This window comes from Cololabis saira, chromosome 12 (genome assembly GCF_033807715.1).
Source record: "Cololabis saira isolate AMF1-May2022 chromosome 12, fColSai1.1, whole genome shotgun sequence".
NCBI lineage: Eukaryota > Metazoa > Chordata > Actinopteri > Beloniformes > Belonidae > Cololabis > Cololabis saira.
This window is the reverse complement of record NC_084598.1, coordinates 23,965,867-23,981,491: the sequence shown is the minus strand read 5'-3', so window position 1 is coordinate 23,981,491 and position 15,625 is coordinate 23,965,867. Positions and strand designations below refer to the sequence as shown.

General features: G+C 43.2%; 1 protein-coding gene across 5 annotated transcripts in view; it reads right to left on the bottom strand.

The window, feature by feature from the left end:
• LOC133457146 (neuron navigator 1-like) overlaps positions 1 to 15,625 on the bottom strand; it is a 94,217-nt gene that overhangs the window by 10,982 nt on the left and 67,610 nt on the right. For 2 of the 5 annotated variants that reach the window (XM_061736063.1, XM_061736067.1), the window contains 12 exons: positions 14,938 to 15,076; positions 11,015 to 11,318; positions 6,914 to 7,739; positions 6,287 to 6,799; positions 5,028 to 5,069; positions 4,401 to 4,549; positions 4,144 to 4,325; positions 3,985 to 4,053; positions 3,732 to 3,755; positions 3,445 to 3,522; positions 1,443 to 1,526; positions 73 to 181 (listed from right to left, as the gene is read on the bottom strand). In XM_061736063.1, the coding sequence (XP_061592047.1) occupies positions 73 to 181; positions 1,443 to 1,526; positions 3,445 to 3,522; positions 3,732 to 3,755; positions 3,985 to 4,053; positions 4,144 to 4,325; positions 4,401 to 4,549; positions 5,028 to 5,069; positions 6,287 to 6,799; positions 6,914 to 7,739; positions 11,015 to 11,318; positions 14,938 to 15,076 (2,519 nt within the window). Of the gene's footprint in view, positions 1 to 72; positions 182 to 1,442; positions 1,527 to 3,444; positions 3,523 to 3,731; positions 3,756 to 3,984; positions 4,054 to 4,142; positions 4,326 to 4,400; positions 4,550 to 5,027; positions 5,070 to 6,286; positions 6,800 to 6,913; positions 7,740 to 11,014; positions 11,319 to 14,937; positions 15,077 to 15,625 lie in introns of all 5 variants that reach the window. The other 3 variants (XM_061736064.1, XM_061736066.1, XM_061736065.1) reach the window with 3 other exon arrangements.

The following is a 15,625-nucleotide window of genomic DNA, read 5'->3' as shown; positions in this document are numbered from 1 at the left end:
CAGTGACTGATTTCCAGGTAGAGAGAGAAATACAGAGAGAAAAAAACACAAACAACTGGATAATCAACAGACCTTTCATGTTATCTGGGTTGTTTAAGGCCCCATGTATGACATCATGTGCTTCTGCATTCTTGGCCTTCAGAGTGTCGATGGTGTCCCGCAATTCCGTCAATTCAGAGTCCTGGACAAACATTTCAGAAATGTCACTGAACTGACACCTGAAAAGCTTCAAAGCTACCTGGCACTTATTTTGGACATTTGAAGAACTCCAGAGGGATAGCGCTTTATTTGGTGTTTTGATGATAGCGGAAGAGAGACATTTTCAATCTGCCATCCCAGGATAAAGTAAACCCCACACACACACACACACACACACACACACACACATCCATTTGAAATAATAATAATGCTTTAATGCAACTATAACAACACAGAATGAGCTTCTAAAGACAGAGATCTGTATGATCATTAAGCGTTTCACTGTGCATGTTTCGAGGCCTCGGAGAACAGAGACTACCGTGGCTGGAACCGGGATGTGGGCGCCTCAGTACGCCGGTGTGATTTTTAAAGTGACATGAATCTGTAATATGATGGACTTTATGCATTATTTTCAAGACAAAATCTTTACTTATTTCATAAACTTTACCAGCTGATTATTTTATATACATATGATCAATTGTATGTAAAAGAATAAAAGTAAACACATTTGCATAATTTTGGTAGTGGTGGTTGTAATGTTCATTTGAGTTGTGGGCAAGCACTACAACGCAAATTAAAATAATGAGTTCATGCACCTGATGGGTGTGATTCCCCCCTAACAAAGTCATCCAAACGCCAAAGAGTCAAGAAAAACACAATCTTTCTGTGCTGCTTATTAGCTCCGAAACTCGAACCCACTTCTCTTTAAATGGAGCCACCGGGCCCATCTCTTCAAGGTTAAAGAGTCTGCGCTCCGGGCCGAGTTGCACAGGTCAGTGCGCTGGCACTAACAACAAAGGCCTTTCTGGTACGGTCTAGACGGGGCTTTCAGATTGAGCAGCAAGGCATGAAGAACTTAGAACTCCTCATATCTACACACATACACACACACACACACGCATCACCTCGGGCGCTGATCAGTTCATTCTCACCATAACAGACAGGAGAATGTAGGAATGTGTTGCTTTGGGTGCACGTGCAAGCTAGTTCAATGATGTTTGGGCATTTATCCCCAGGGTTTTTCATGCATCGATCCCCTGTCCTCCCCTCATACCAGCTCACCCTTCGACTCTGCACCTATAACCTACATTCAGCTGTCGCATCAGGCTGCGATCAAAGCCCCTTCATGTCACGTTAGCTCCCAGCTGGCTGCTCTTAAGACATGCACGAAGCAGGAATGCAGCTGGAATTAGAGTTTGCATGTGTGTTTGTTTGTGTTTTACGTCGTGCAGCTGTGTTTGTACCTTCTGTTCATGGCTTATTGACAAACTTTGCAGCCGAGTTGTCATCAGCGTCAAGCTTTGCTCGAAGGCGGCCACCAGGTTTGCCTGTTTAGAAAAGGTGCGACACAAAAGCCACAGTTTCTTACATCCTCAAAAGTAGCACTTCATTAAAAGTCAAACAAATACTTATTTTCTGTGTGAGGCACATGGCAGAAGCAGATGTAAAAAAAAGGGGCTGAACAAAACAAAAAAGTTCACATAGAGGGATAGATTTAGAAGATTGTTTCGGACCCTTTATCCTTTGCAAATGAGGTGTTAAAAATGCTGAATAAGGCACAAAGACCAAACAGGGCGTCATCTTTGCAAAATCCCCTTCATCCCTAATCTCTTTCTCACACACACACAAACCTCTTTTAGCCCAGAGGAGGAAGAGAAAATTAGTTTCCATTATCCTGACCAGAATTTATTCTGATGGTAAAGTAGTTGAATGAGTCCAGTTACTCATCTACTCCATCGTCATTTTATGTAGGGTACATTTGTTTCACTTTATTTATTTATTTTTTTTAATTTTATTGGCTTTGTCTCAATCACAACAAAACCCAATCAAATTAAAAGCATCAAAATATAAAAAAAAAGCAAAACAGTTTAACAGTCTCATTCAAAAATAAAAACACACAGCAAAACAATGTGTTCGAGAGGGAACAGGAGGAAGCAGAACGCTTATTTAGTCCTGTCCCTTCCTCACAATATCATATCATATATAACCTATAAAAATTAAATAAAATTAAAAGAAAAGAAAAGAAAGGAAAAAGACAAAATAACAAAAAATAAATAAATACAACACAAACAACCAATAAGCAATATCAGTAATTATAATCATAATTGAACCGGTCTCCTACAATATCCTAAATTCAAGAGTCCAATCTCCCAGTCACCTCTACAATGATCCACGAACAGCCTTGAATGCTGGCAGTTATATTTGTTTACTTTACTTCAACTTACTTTAACATACTTTAAAAGTAAAGAACGGAAGAAATACACATAGAAACAAACGGACATGTCTCGTATGAAGCCATGTGTAATGTTTACATTTTTTTTTGTGGACAAATAAAAACCGGTTGGGCAGAAATAACATAGTGAGGAATAAAAAAAAAAAGGCATGGTGTGATGGCGTGTGTAGCGTGACTAAATGGCTTTGTGGGACTTTCAGGGGGAGTTCGAACGTATTCCAAGTCCAGCAGGGATCAGAACTGTGCTGATACAGCGTGGAAATGACCTGTGGCTGACATACCACCGGTGGGGTTTTAAATCTCTCTGTCGCATATGACGGATACATTCCTAGACGAGTGTGAGAAGAAGCTCACTCCCGCTGTGTCATTTACAGTACATCTACAAGGATGCCTTCACAGCGGATTCGACCCACAGGACGCCCCGTTTAGTGCCAGGTTTCCTTTCTGGGCCTATACACTTGATAGACCTGATTATGTTAATAAAAAAAGCGGCTGATGAGACATCTACGAGCATGCCTGCATTGCTTCTCTATTGCCTGCTGCTGTTTGTTCAACATGCCTCTGCGAGTAGCACTGGCTTCAGCCTCAAGCTGGTTGTCACAGCGGGGGAACGCTTCATCAAGATGAGTGACAGGTACTGGGGTGATAAATTAGAGGGAGGGACTGCTTCTAATTCTGCAGTTGCCTCGAGGTGAAAGGCTGCATATTGTGGCTTTAATCATGGTGTTAAAATGTCTGTCAGGAAGGTTGGGAGGGGGAGACGGAGCCCCGTGTAACAAGAGGTTTTAGCTGGTTTCGTTTTGTCAGACGCAGAATTGACTGCTTTCAACCATTTTCATTGTCAGGGATGCAAATGTGGTTTTAAAGAATTATTTCAAGAGCAGATATGCATTTGTACTAGTATCTTAGAAATAAATTTAGGAAATCTGAAGAAAAACAAGTACTAGGATGCTTTAATATTCTGCATCTATGCTAATGAACGATTAGGAAAGCAGCAGACAGATAATACATACGTTTGCAGTCAGCTGTGTGGTGAGATTAGACACCTTCTCCTGCGATGATTCCAACTCTCTCCTCAGCTTGCGGATTTGCTGCGAGGAAGAACATTAATGTTTCATTATAAAATAAGAGAACGATCCCTTAGTTTGACAATGGGTGATGTGATACAAGTGAGTGGATGGCGTTCATGAAATGAATCACTCGTTTATTTCCAAGCAAGCAACAGAGATGAGCGTGATGGATGAAAGAAAGGAAACAGACAAGACAGCGAAGGACGTGGGGCAGGAGACACGACACTTACCTCTCCCTGAATCTTTTCCTCAGCCTTGGGAAGAAAGGGGGATAAAAGTCAAGATGTTAAATAAGAATAGAGGGAAGGAGAGGACTGGAGAAAAGTGGAAAGAAGAGGAGACTAATAAGCTGTCGGGCATAGTTTCAAGTGTGCAGTGCTTGAAATGTGAAACTTAAAAGTATTGCTATGCATTAACCCCTTCATCCACAAACACCAAGCACTCTGATCAGTAAGGTGTGGATGTCAGCCTGCTCACACTCACCGAAGAGTAGTTTGATGAGGCGTTGGACGCCAGCGAGAGCACAGACCCATGGACTGGCGAGTTAATGTCAAGAGAAACAAAATAAACCAAATAAGCACCCGTACGCAGAAACCAACAACACAGCATGCATCACAAATACAATTAATCAGGGGATTCACCTTCATCATTGGACTCCCTGTCCCTGAAGGATCCGGACCGAACCATCCCCATGCTGCGTGGACGTTCGGCCAGAGACAGTGTGCTTCCCAGCGGCGACACCCCGTACAGCTCCATGGAGGCGTCTTGTGTTGGAATGCTGTTGGACCGAATCATCCTCGGAGGTCCGCCGACCGGGCTGGGAACTATCAAGACAGCAGAGAGTCATCAGTTAAAACATATCAAATAAAACCTAGAGTTAAACCTGCATAGATACGCACCCATACTGGTTTTAGAGGTGCGGGGCAGCGAGGTGGGTGAAGACAGCAATGGAAGAGTGAGAGAATCAGACATACTGAGGACAGTATGAGAGTGCCTCCTTTCTCCTTTCTCCTTCCCTTCCTCCTCAACGTGGCATGCACCATTGAAACTATACAGACGGAGGACAAAGTCAGTGTCACCACCAGTGCAAGTCAAGTTTGAAGAGATCACAGGAGACATCTTGGGAAGATGAGTGACAGATGTGACGTCTAATAGTCTTGTGGGCATGATCGGCACAATCTGTGACTCAGAGATGATGTTATTCATCACATTTCTGGACATGTGAAGCTCTATAAAAACTGTGAGAAGACGATGCCAATCTCCATGTGACCAACAGTCTGATGTGCAAAGCTTTATTCATGGTTCTGAATGGATTTAAAGTATTCTGCTTCTGTAGATAAACCATTTTCTTGTTTTCACAGCTGTAACAATCCGTATAAGGAGCAAATCAGTCCAGTGGTTTCAAGTTATGCTTCATTTTTCCAGTAATTCAGTCAAAAAAGTTGTTAATATTTACTGACTCTCAAGTGGGCTACATATGTACCGCTAGAACAGAAGTCAAACCCAGAATCTGCGTGTCCACATACCTTAAACCTTTCTTCGGCAGTGTGTTTCTGTCTCTCTGCGAACTGTGGACATTAAACAATGTCATTATTCAAACACTGGTACAGGGAGTTATTAAACTCTCTTGAACAGACAGCAGGAACAAAGAGACACAGTAAAAACAGCAGACAGCTCGAGTCAGGCAGTAATTATGACTTCAGTCGGTGAGGCTGGGGCAACACTGATAACAGCCCCGTACAAATAATAGCTCAGCGTCCCGTCAGCGTGTGAGCATGTGTGGTTTCCTTTTCTTGTTATTCCAGTGAATAGTGTAAATAAGGTTTTCAGCTCTCTCCCTCTTCAAAGTGTAAATAAATAAATAAATTCTACTCGGTAGTTAAATGTACTCAAATCTTTCAATATTTAACTATTAATTTGGCTTATTTGTTAAGGCAAAGCTATTACAGTCACATCCAGGCACAAACAGGTTACAGTATTTATTTTAAACTATTCTGAAAAATTCAAAAACAATTTGGAAAAACCGAGGCACTCAAGAAGTTAGAAAAATTAAAAGGCCTTTATTAAATCATGGCTTAGAAAAAGTTAAAATGCCTAGAAAAAGTTAAAATGCCAACATGTTTCGGCCATGTAGGCCTTCCTCAAGGCAGATAGCAAAGACTTTGCTATCTGCCTTGAGGAAGGCCTACATGTTGGCATTTTAACTTTTTCTAGGCATTTTAACTTTTTCTAAGCCATGATTTAACAAAGGCCTTTTAATTTTTCTAACTTCTTGAGTGCCTCGGTTTTTCCAAATTGTTTTTGAATCTTTTGGATCCCCATGCCGAAGAGCACCTGAAGTATACTTTTCTTACACCCAGCAGCACTCCATGCATTTGTAGTTGCCTTATTCTGAAAAATTGTCTCTTAATTTCCTACATTAAAAAAAAAACCTAGATGCAAGTATTTGTTTTATGCTTTATATCAATTTCATTGTTAAATGTGGATTTCTATCAATGGTATTTTGTCATTAAAGACCTCTCAGTTAAACACGTCCACCTGACTGCTCAATGAGGTAGTCAGACTAAATAACCATAAGTCGTAACTAATTTTATAAAATATTAGAGCATTTTCCTGATCATTTCTTCTCTTCCTGAGCGTTTCATGACTCTGGTGCAGTCCCAATGCTGGCCAGAAGATGGTGCTACGTGGCTGCTTTGTGTTGTTTTGTTTTACCTGGGATATTTTTTGACTAATTAACACTATGTACAGTTAAAGACATATATTTCAGCAGAGTTGAATTTACCTGTCACTGAGGGTCGATGGGACTTTAGTTCCAGAGCTCCAGCTGGAGGGAGAGCTTCTGTCCTCCTCTCTGCCTTTGTCTCGGGACTCTAAGGTCGTGTAGCCTCTAACCAATGTCTCCCTCCCCCTATCCTTGTCTCTCTCTTGAGGCTCCGGGGCCAGACTCATCTGGAGCGGCAGAGACTCCATACTCCGATGCAGCCCAGACATGCGCGGGTACAGCAGGGGAGACGTGCTCCCTTCCCTCCCCTCAACTCCAAGGGAAGTGACTTGCCTAGGACCCAGTCCAATGGCGGCGCTAGAAAAGCAGGCTGAGGAGTTCACGTTGAGTAATGGAGCAGGACTGGGGGTCAGGCAGGGACTGGTGGAGGAACCAGAGAGGTCTTGGAGCTTGGAATAGGGGGTGATCTTCGGCGGCAGGGCATCCTGAACCTCCACGTCCAGGCTGTTAGAATTCAGCTTGTCCAGATGGGCCATGGATGGAGGCTTTGCCAGACTCCGTGCCCCAGATAACCTGAAGTAGAACAAAGACATGGTTTTAGTAATATTAATGAGTGCTGCTCATTAATACTTAACTACTACTGAAAGTGTGTATATGTGGAATCTTACAGCATTTGAATGTCAGTACCTGTGCATGCTGGGTGATGGCAGATCTATGCTCTTACTGCTACTGGGAGGTCTGAGGCCATGAAGCTTCCCTACATTCTCAGAGGGGGTCTGAGCCGGGCTGCCCTTCAGAGAGCTACATCCAAACTCAGAGTCAGAAACTACAACTTTAGCTTTGGCTCTCTCTTTCTCCTTCTCTCTGTCAGTTTGGTTGACAGGACCGGGGCTCGGGATCCCACGCCCCCCTGACTTAATGGACCCTATTCCAGTACCTAGGCCCGAGGAGGGGTCTTTGAGCCGGGAGCCCTGCAGCGATGTGGTGGAAAGTTTGGTAAGCCCAGATCCTGCGTCCATGGTGGTGCTGACTGGTCGAGCAGAGCTCGGCCGGGTTAGTGTCAGGGTGCTTGTTTTTGCCGGACGAGGCAAAGAGCGGTACTGGAGAGACGTCCTGGCATTTGGAGCCAGGAAGCCGCTTGTATCAGCGTTTGACACATCCAAACTCGTCTTACGTCCTCCGCTGCCCGCGCCGGGCTTGACAGGAATACCAGATGTTTTGGGAATTTTCCCCCCGGGGGCAGAGCCACTGGGTGCGGAGCTGACACTCGTGTTTAGAACAGCGGGCGTACTGGCATTGTTTGTGCCATTGCTGGTAGCTGTGGTGTGCTTCTTAAAGCCGAAGCTTCCACCGTTTGACGGCCGGGCCAGGCCCGACGGGGGCTTCCGCTGCTCACCAGCTCCGGTGCCATTTCGATGGTCTTTCCCAGCATCGGAGGAGGAGCGCTGAAGTCCTGAAGTCTTCACCGCTAACCTAGACTTATCCATGGGCTTCCCATCTGACTTCACAGTACCTAGAGCCAAAAACAACTGTGATGAGTTTGAGCAGCGGTGTAAGAAAGCAGTGTCTGGTCAAGACTAAGACTAACCAAGCCATATTAGGATGTGCTATCTAATCTGAACACCTACAAGGACTGACTTGTGCTGATAAAAACAAATCCCCATCCAAGCAGACAAACAGCTGGTCGACTCAGAGCCTGCTTAAGAAACCACATGCACAGTTATCACACAGTTACTCCTCTTTTCCATCCCGATGAGCTAAAATAGGTTTTTTTTCCTTTCCAGTAAGAGTTTCAGCTTTCCAGTAAGTTCATTTCTGAGTGTCACAGCTGTGGAGCACCGAGACGTACATGTGTAGCATGGCTGTGGAAAAATGGAGTTCATATTCATAAAGCGCGTCTGCGGGCACAACGGTGCACGCAGCAATATGACTGACTTTCCTAAAGACTCCTTTGGGGAAGAGGGTGGCGGGAGAGATAACTTCGTGAAATCAGGGGGATTTTGTTCCAATCTAAACATAGAAAATTAAATACCCTTTAATTATAAAGAGAATAACAATCACTAAGGCACATTGTCGACTGTGTCGTATACACCACCCACACACGTCCACTCAACCAGCGCACTTAATTTTTATCTAATGGGACTCAATGTGAGCTTTATATAGATGGTATTAACAGAGTCAAATTGTGGTTGCCGAATGAGACCGACCGGCGTGCTGCCTGGGGACATCTGGAGTCACTTAGAAGTATTTAGAAAAACCCACAAAAGACACATCCACGCAGACATATGGGCAGACATGTGTACCACACACACACACACACACACACACACACACACACACACACACACACACACACACACACACACACACACACACACACACACACACACACACACACACACACACACACACACACACACACACACACACACACACACTTCTTAGTGATTGTATATAAAATTCCCACAGAACCAGACAACAGATTATGTCTGGAGTTATTTTGTAAATTTGAAAATTGGGTTTACATGTCAAGTCATAAACTCCGTCCAACGTGCAACCGCAATGCGCCTGTTTCAAGAGCATTATGGTGAAGAAACAGACACTCCTGGCACAGAAACACAGACCCAGAACCCACACATATGAATTAGTTTTGACATAAATATAGGTTGATTCACTGACACCCACGGTGGAGACAGCTGAGTTCGTAGTTTTGACACTGTGAAGTATGTAAAGGGGACCATGAACCACTTTCTGTCCTTATACAGCAATGTCACAGCAATGATGCATACAACGATGGATATGTAAAATTTTGAGTGGCACGCAGGAAAAAAATAAAAAATAAAAAATCACTTTCATGGAATTTCAAACTCTGCCTTGTTTGAAATTTGAAAGCAAAATATCTCAAGCACGATGGATTTCAGATGATCAAAAAGATGAGCTTTAGTCCTCAGTAGTTCTAAGCATTCCTAATTTATATACTAAATTAGCCTTTATCTTCTTCTGTAAATAAATAAAAGAACAACCCACTGTTAACCTGAAACTTAGAAGGAATCACAATGTCTGCATTATCCTGAAATTACCAATACTTTTCTCAGCAGAGATGCAGAACTCCGGCTAGATCGCTGACGCCGCCCGGCGCATGCTTGCACACAAAAAGCTGCATGAATTGTGATCTGTCTGTTCACCCTCACGACGCAGGATCCAGTATCTGATATACATCATGTATTTCACACAATTTCTGTCTGGAGTTTGAAGGTAATCAGATTTCTGCAACCTAACAGCCCTAAAAAAAGATGTGATACAACTAATTCAGCCAGGTAGCGGGAGCGAGGGCTTAGAACAGTAGACTATAGAATATGTGTCCCTCAGTCCACCAGCAGAGACTGAAAGGTCCCTGCAGTGCTGGCCAGTCATGTTAGGTCATTATTTTGAGCCTTAATTTGTCAGTAGTAGAAGTGGCTATTGTATTATTCTCTAGGTCCGGGTCCCTTGGGCAACAGTCACCTCCTGCAACTCTACTAGGGACAAACCAAGTTGTTGCTTAGGCAACAAAGAGTGTCTCCGGAGTGCATTTCCAATGGGACATGTCCAAAAACACCACTCCCCGTGGGGATTTGGCAGACATCCTGACCAGATAACCAAACCACCTCAGCTGACATCATTCAGCGGTGATTCTGCTCCGAGTTGCTCCCACATGAGTGAGATTCTCATCCTTAATGGTTAGCCCAGCCACCCTTTAAAAAAAAGTTGAAATATTAAGCCTCAAAAAGCTCCGTTTCATCTTATTCAAGTCTACAATTTGTTCCACAAGTGACTACACACTACTTCTGCACAAACATGCGTTCACTTCCTACCAAACGTTGATGATGCGCTGAGCTCTAGCGTGAGCATTAAAGACCTCTCCTTAACTAGAAAAACTACTGCGAGCTGTTTTTCTCGACTTTTCATTAAATACATTCTCAAAGTTGGTGTGGGACAAAGTATCCATGGCGGCATATTCACACTGCAGACATTAATAACAATGACAGCCTGACTCAAAGATCACAGGCTGGTTCAACACACTTGTTTGGCATATCTGTCATTTCAGCAGCTGGCGATGCATACGCAGGACAGCCCCACAGAAAGACGACTGTTTTCACTGACTCCGACTAGACTGGCACACAACATCACTACTAATATCCTGTTGTTTTGCTCGTCTATATGTGTGTGAGAGTGCGTGTGTGTGTGTGTGTGAGCTTACGTAAACAGTACACAGATGGTGTGCTTAAAAGGCAGCTGCACAATCCCCACCATTATACTCTTTATGTGTGTGTGTAAGTGTGATGGGTGAAACTCTTCAAGGCTGGCACAATCTTAGATAGGCCTGTATACACACAGACACACAATCAGCAGCACACACCGCCTGTAAAAGCCTCCGTTTTAGTGCCGTAAATTCTCTCTGTCCAACACAGAACTAATGCTTGGATGCGGGAGCCTATAAGGAAAATAAAAAGCAATGTTGGTCTGTCTGTCCGCGTGTGTGTGTAGTTGGCTGGCAGGAAGGGTGTGGGTGGTGATGGGCGTTTGATACATGGCACCACTTTCTAAAGGCCCAGAGGGTGGGCTGCAGCTGTGGATGAATGTGCCTGACAAAGACAGAGTGTGTCTGTAACTGTGTGGGACTGAAGCAGCCAGGAAGAAGGGTATATTAAAAGACAACAAAAGATATGCGTCAGTCTGTTCAGGCTAAAATGCTTCCTTGGTATATATTTCTATTGCACATCCTCTTATGTGTGTTTCATCACCCACCAGCGACTCTGAGTCCGCTCTGAGAGGTGTGCGTGATCGGGGACGTGACTCCCACAGGTGGGTTTCTTCCTTTCTTCAACACGTTTCCTTGACCCAGGGTCTGCGGTTTCTTTAGTTCCCCTTTCCCTGCTTCCAGCCCATCCCCCTGGGTTCGGGTCTTTTTCCATTTATTGGCAGAATCAGACTTCAGACTTCCTGTGTCATAGGCACTGCTGCCTTGGCTTTTGCGCCTGGGCTTGTTGTCGTCCGAGTCCCAAGACAGACCGCTCTCCACGAGACATCTCTTCTCTGCATCGGTGCGCATCTATAGAGACAAAGGCAGATGCATGATTAGAAACAATGTGCCAAACGTCTTGTATATAAATATGTGCTATCTCAGAACATAATACTACAACCATTTGTATTTCTCCAGGAGCATGTTTTACTCCTGATCTAAACACCAGGTCCACTGAATTCAATTAGATTAGAGAATAAACAGAGCAGTGACCAGCCTTTTTTGATATTTAAGCTCAAATCTCTGCAAAATAAGTTTGTATATGTCTCTGTATGTATGAGCAAACTAAGATGCATCTGTTTTATGTATAGCAGGAATCTTATAGTTTCTATATCTATAAAAAACAAGCAGATCATTTATCATTTCTTTCCAGAAACAGGGCCACTGTTATTACTGATAATCTACATTAACAGAACAAAGTATGTACAATATTTGTTGGATCTACTTTCTACTGAAGAAACAGCACCAACTTCTACTTTGGCAGCATAAATGTAATCTGTGACCCCCAACCTCAGTGAACGAGGGCTCCCTCTTCCTAGAAAAACCCTTGTTTACAGCTGCTCTCTTTAGAGCAGGATGTATGCGTTAGCACTGCTCCTCACACACATACAAAGAAGACAGCTGCAATCAGCATATTTTGGACCGACTCCTGACTTTAAATGTGTGCTAAGTTAAATTGGAGAAGGCCCGCCCCAGGGGGATTACATCTTGGGGACAAAACAAAACTTGAGGACAAAACTAGGAGAAAAATCCAATTCCAAGTCTTATGTTAGTCCTACAGAATCCACTCAGATACAACATCTTGATCAAATTTCTAAACAACTAAATTTCATTTAAGATCATTCTAATTCCCCAGCAGACGCCCCCCAGTATCAAAGTGCATTTGTCTGTGCAGCTTGAGATCCTGAGATGATGAATCCGGCTGAATGACGTTATCTTGTATATAAGCGTTGATTATCAGTTACAGTTTAAAACTAGCCAAAGTGCCTTGAATGCAGTTGGATGCATGTGAAAGTCGTTCAAGGTTAATCAATGTTTCAGGCAAAACCACATCTGAATTATTGAGGACATTGTGACATTGATATTTCACCTTAAAATCTGAATTTTAACACGAGTTCATCCTTGAGTCCAGGTGGAAAGCTCCTCGAGGCATTTAAGAGATGCTGAGTTCATGAGACCGGGATGGACGGACGATAATAGAATAGAAAATATCTGAGCCGCGGAGGCGTACTGGGGCTTTTTTTAATGAGATGTGTGGATTGAGACACATCTGCAGACTGCTTGATGGCTTATGAGTTGATGGCACCACACAGCCAAGTCATCCCTAAAACCAATTCACAGATTTTCCCATCAGTCCAGTCGAAATCAGTCCACTTATATCTCAAAAAGAATGAAAATGATTTGCATCCACATCATCCATCTACAGTCGACAATATCTTAAAAAAGTTTAAGGTCTGTGTGTGTAAAGGGCGCACACGTGCCTACGCTAGACAACCATCGTGTCTGACCACTGAAACACCACTGAATCAGGAAGTGCACTTCTTAAACAGAAGACATGCCAATTTATCACAGAGAGGAAGACATGCAACAAAAATACCAGAAGCATGGGATAAAAGCAAGAAAAACTAAAACAGAGACAATAGCTGACCTGATTCGTCTTCATGATTTTAACTCTTTATATTATTTAATCACGGAGAACTTCTTTGTCTGCTAGGGCAGTTGTCTTTTCAAGTGAAGGGAACAACAAGGACACACTTATATGACCATGTGAAGTGTGTGTGAATCAATCCGTTCAGGACGATCAGGACATGGCACCCAGCAATTCTCACAAGGACCAAATTCCTCACAAATTCCTGTTTTTATTAAAACCAATAGAGCCCATGGGCAGGTTCACATGTCCTGAGGTGAAAGTCTGCATACGTGTGTATAGGTATAACCACAGGTGCTGCTGGCCCAAACTGTGGTGATGAAACACCATTATTTCCTCACACACATTCTCCTGTTATTGAAACACAGGGGAGGTGAGATACACATCTGGACAGAGGTGAAAAAACACAACACCGCATGAATAATACAGACAGGATCAGAGACACGCAAAGTTAGGAAGAAGACAAGGTCTATTAACTTCAGCATTTGATCCATCTCCATGTGGGAGTGAGGAAATCCAGGATTTTTTACTGCCTATATACAGCATCCCATGCCTGTGGTCCTATCTTATTCATGTTATCTGAGCACCCCCTTTCTTCCATTTCATGTCTCCTTAACTCCCAAATCGGTGATAAATGTGTTATTCGGTATGTGAGCGTTATGAGTTATAGATAAAAAGTCATGCTTGCCTTTGTGAGAAATAAATACGAGACAAAAGACAAAGGAGGCAAATATCAGCTAAGCCATGTGTGTTGGGGTATGTGGGGTGCACGGTGATGTGATGCTTGGTTGCCATGGTAATAATGCCATGGGGTGTAATGGTTACTATGACTCCTACAACTAGGCGTGGTAGGAGGTGACAAGGTTCTTCCGGCTCACTGGCCCGGGTGCAGGACTGCAGATGGCCCTGTGTGTGTGTGTGTGTGTGTGTGTGTGTGTGTGTGTGTGTGTGTGTGTGTGTGTGTGTGTGTGTGTGTGTGTGTGTGTGTGTGTGTGTGTGTGTGTGTGTGTGTGTGTGTGCAGATGGCTATGCTTTAGACCTGTTTTTTTGGTAGATGTGAAAAGACAAAGGCCCACACTCTGAGCATCCCTGTGCTTTGGTTGCTATGGTTACACTGATTCCCCCTCACTACCTCCTTCTGTCTATCACCGCCGTGCTCGCTCTAAAATCACACTACATTCGTCCCTTGCATCACATTGCGGAGGTGTGACCTAAATCAGACACACTGAGAAAACACACACAGGCGTGCTATAGACCTATATAGTTACAGTTGAGCCTTAAAGAACAGGATTTTCCAGCATCTCAAAGACCAGGACCCCCCAAATCCTCTCATCCCTCTATCAGAGCATATTTCTGAGACCAAGTGCATCAGTGCATTGTCTCTCAGGACTGTTTTTCCCCAACTGCAATCAGCCGGGCTAATTATACTAATGAACCGTAGGGTCTAGATCAGTTGAATCAGATGGATTAAAACTAATGACTAAAATCATAGCCTAGATTAGTGAATTAAAAGTCACACCATGTATAAAGACCATGACAAAATGCACAAATTGAATTTGTGCATTTTGTGCTTCTTCACTAGTGCACAATCTTTTAATGCATTTATTTAAACAAAAAAGTCAAAAATAGCACAGTATTTTAAAAGTCAGGACTCTTTAGAGCACCATCAATAAGGGAACTAGGTAGACAAACGCCCAGCATGCTCAGTGTCGGTCTGTTGCAGCAAACATTGATCGCCGCAGACGTGATATATATTATGGCTGTGTGCAGAATACCTAATAAGGTTTTGTCTGCTATGGCAGCGTCCTGCCGTTAGAGAGTTTGACACATCACTCAGATGCTCATCAGTAGCCCAGCGGATTAACAGCTTAATCAATACTACTGTAACCTACACACACACACACACACAGCTTGTCCATCTGTGTCAGACAGCTGTGTGTGTCTGTGTAAGTGCGTATTCAGCTGTAATGCGTACCCCTACAGTATGTACATGTCACTTACCACAGTGGTTGAGTTCCTGCGGGAGCCAATGGGAGTGCTAGGGAGGGAGTTGAGTGTGGGACTTGTGATGAACTCTTCAGAGCTCAGGTTGTCTGAACCGTCACTCAGTCCACTGCTGATGGAGCTGCTCTCGTCCCAACTGTAACAATTAACAAGAAAGGAAAAGAGTCAGAAGATATCGATATACCAGAACAATTGTATTCAGTATAGAAGAAAACTTGAACACCACATATTGCGACAGATGATACATAAAAGTGAACAGGAAGAAATTTAAGCAATGGCAGATCAAATGTTAGTAATAAGAGATACAATAAACTGTATAAAATCAGTTACTGTATTAACAAAAAGTATAAAATACTGAGCGAGGAGTAAATATCTGTATGATTAGGTGAAAGCTCCAACTTCTTTCACCAGGCAACAACAGATATAATACTGCAACATATCCTCCATATGAGCAATGAGTTTGGGACAATTTCAAACACAGTGTGTAAGTTAATTTGACTGCAGTGCTGGATTCATTATAAAAATGTTGAAGAACCGGTGTTAGATGTCAGAAAAAGAGAAAGTTTCAATGTAGTAATGAATGCACTAACATCTATGATCAAAGCTACAATTTCTCCAGCTTTGCAGCCGCATGCACTTGTTCGTACAGTATTGTTACTTCTCGGTATTATTTAACTCCTCCTTG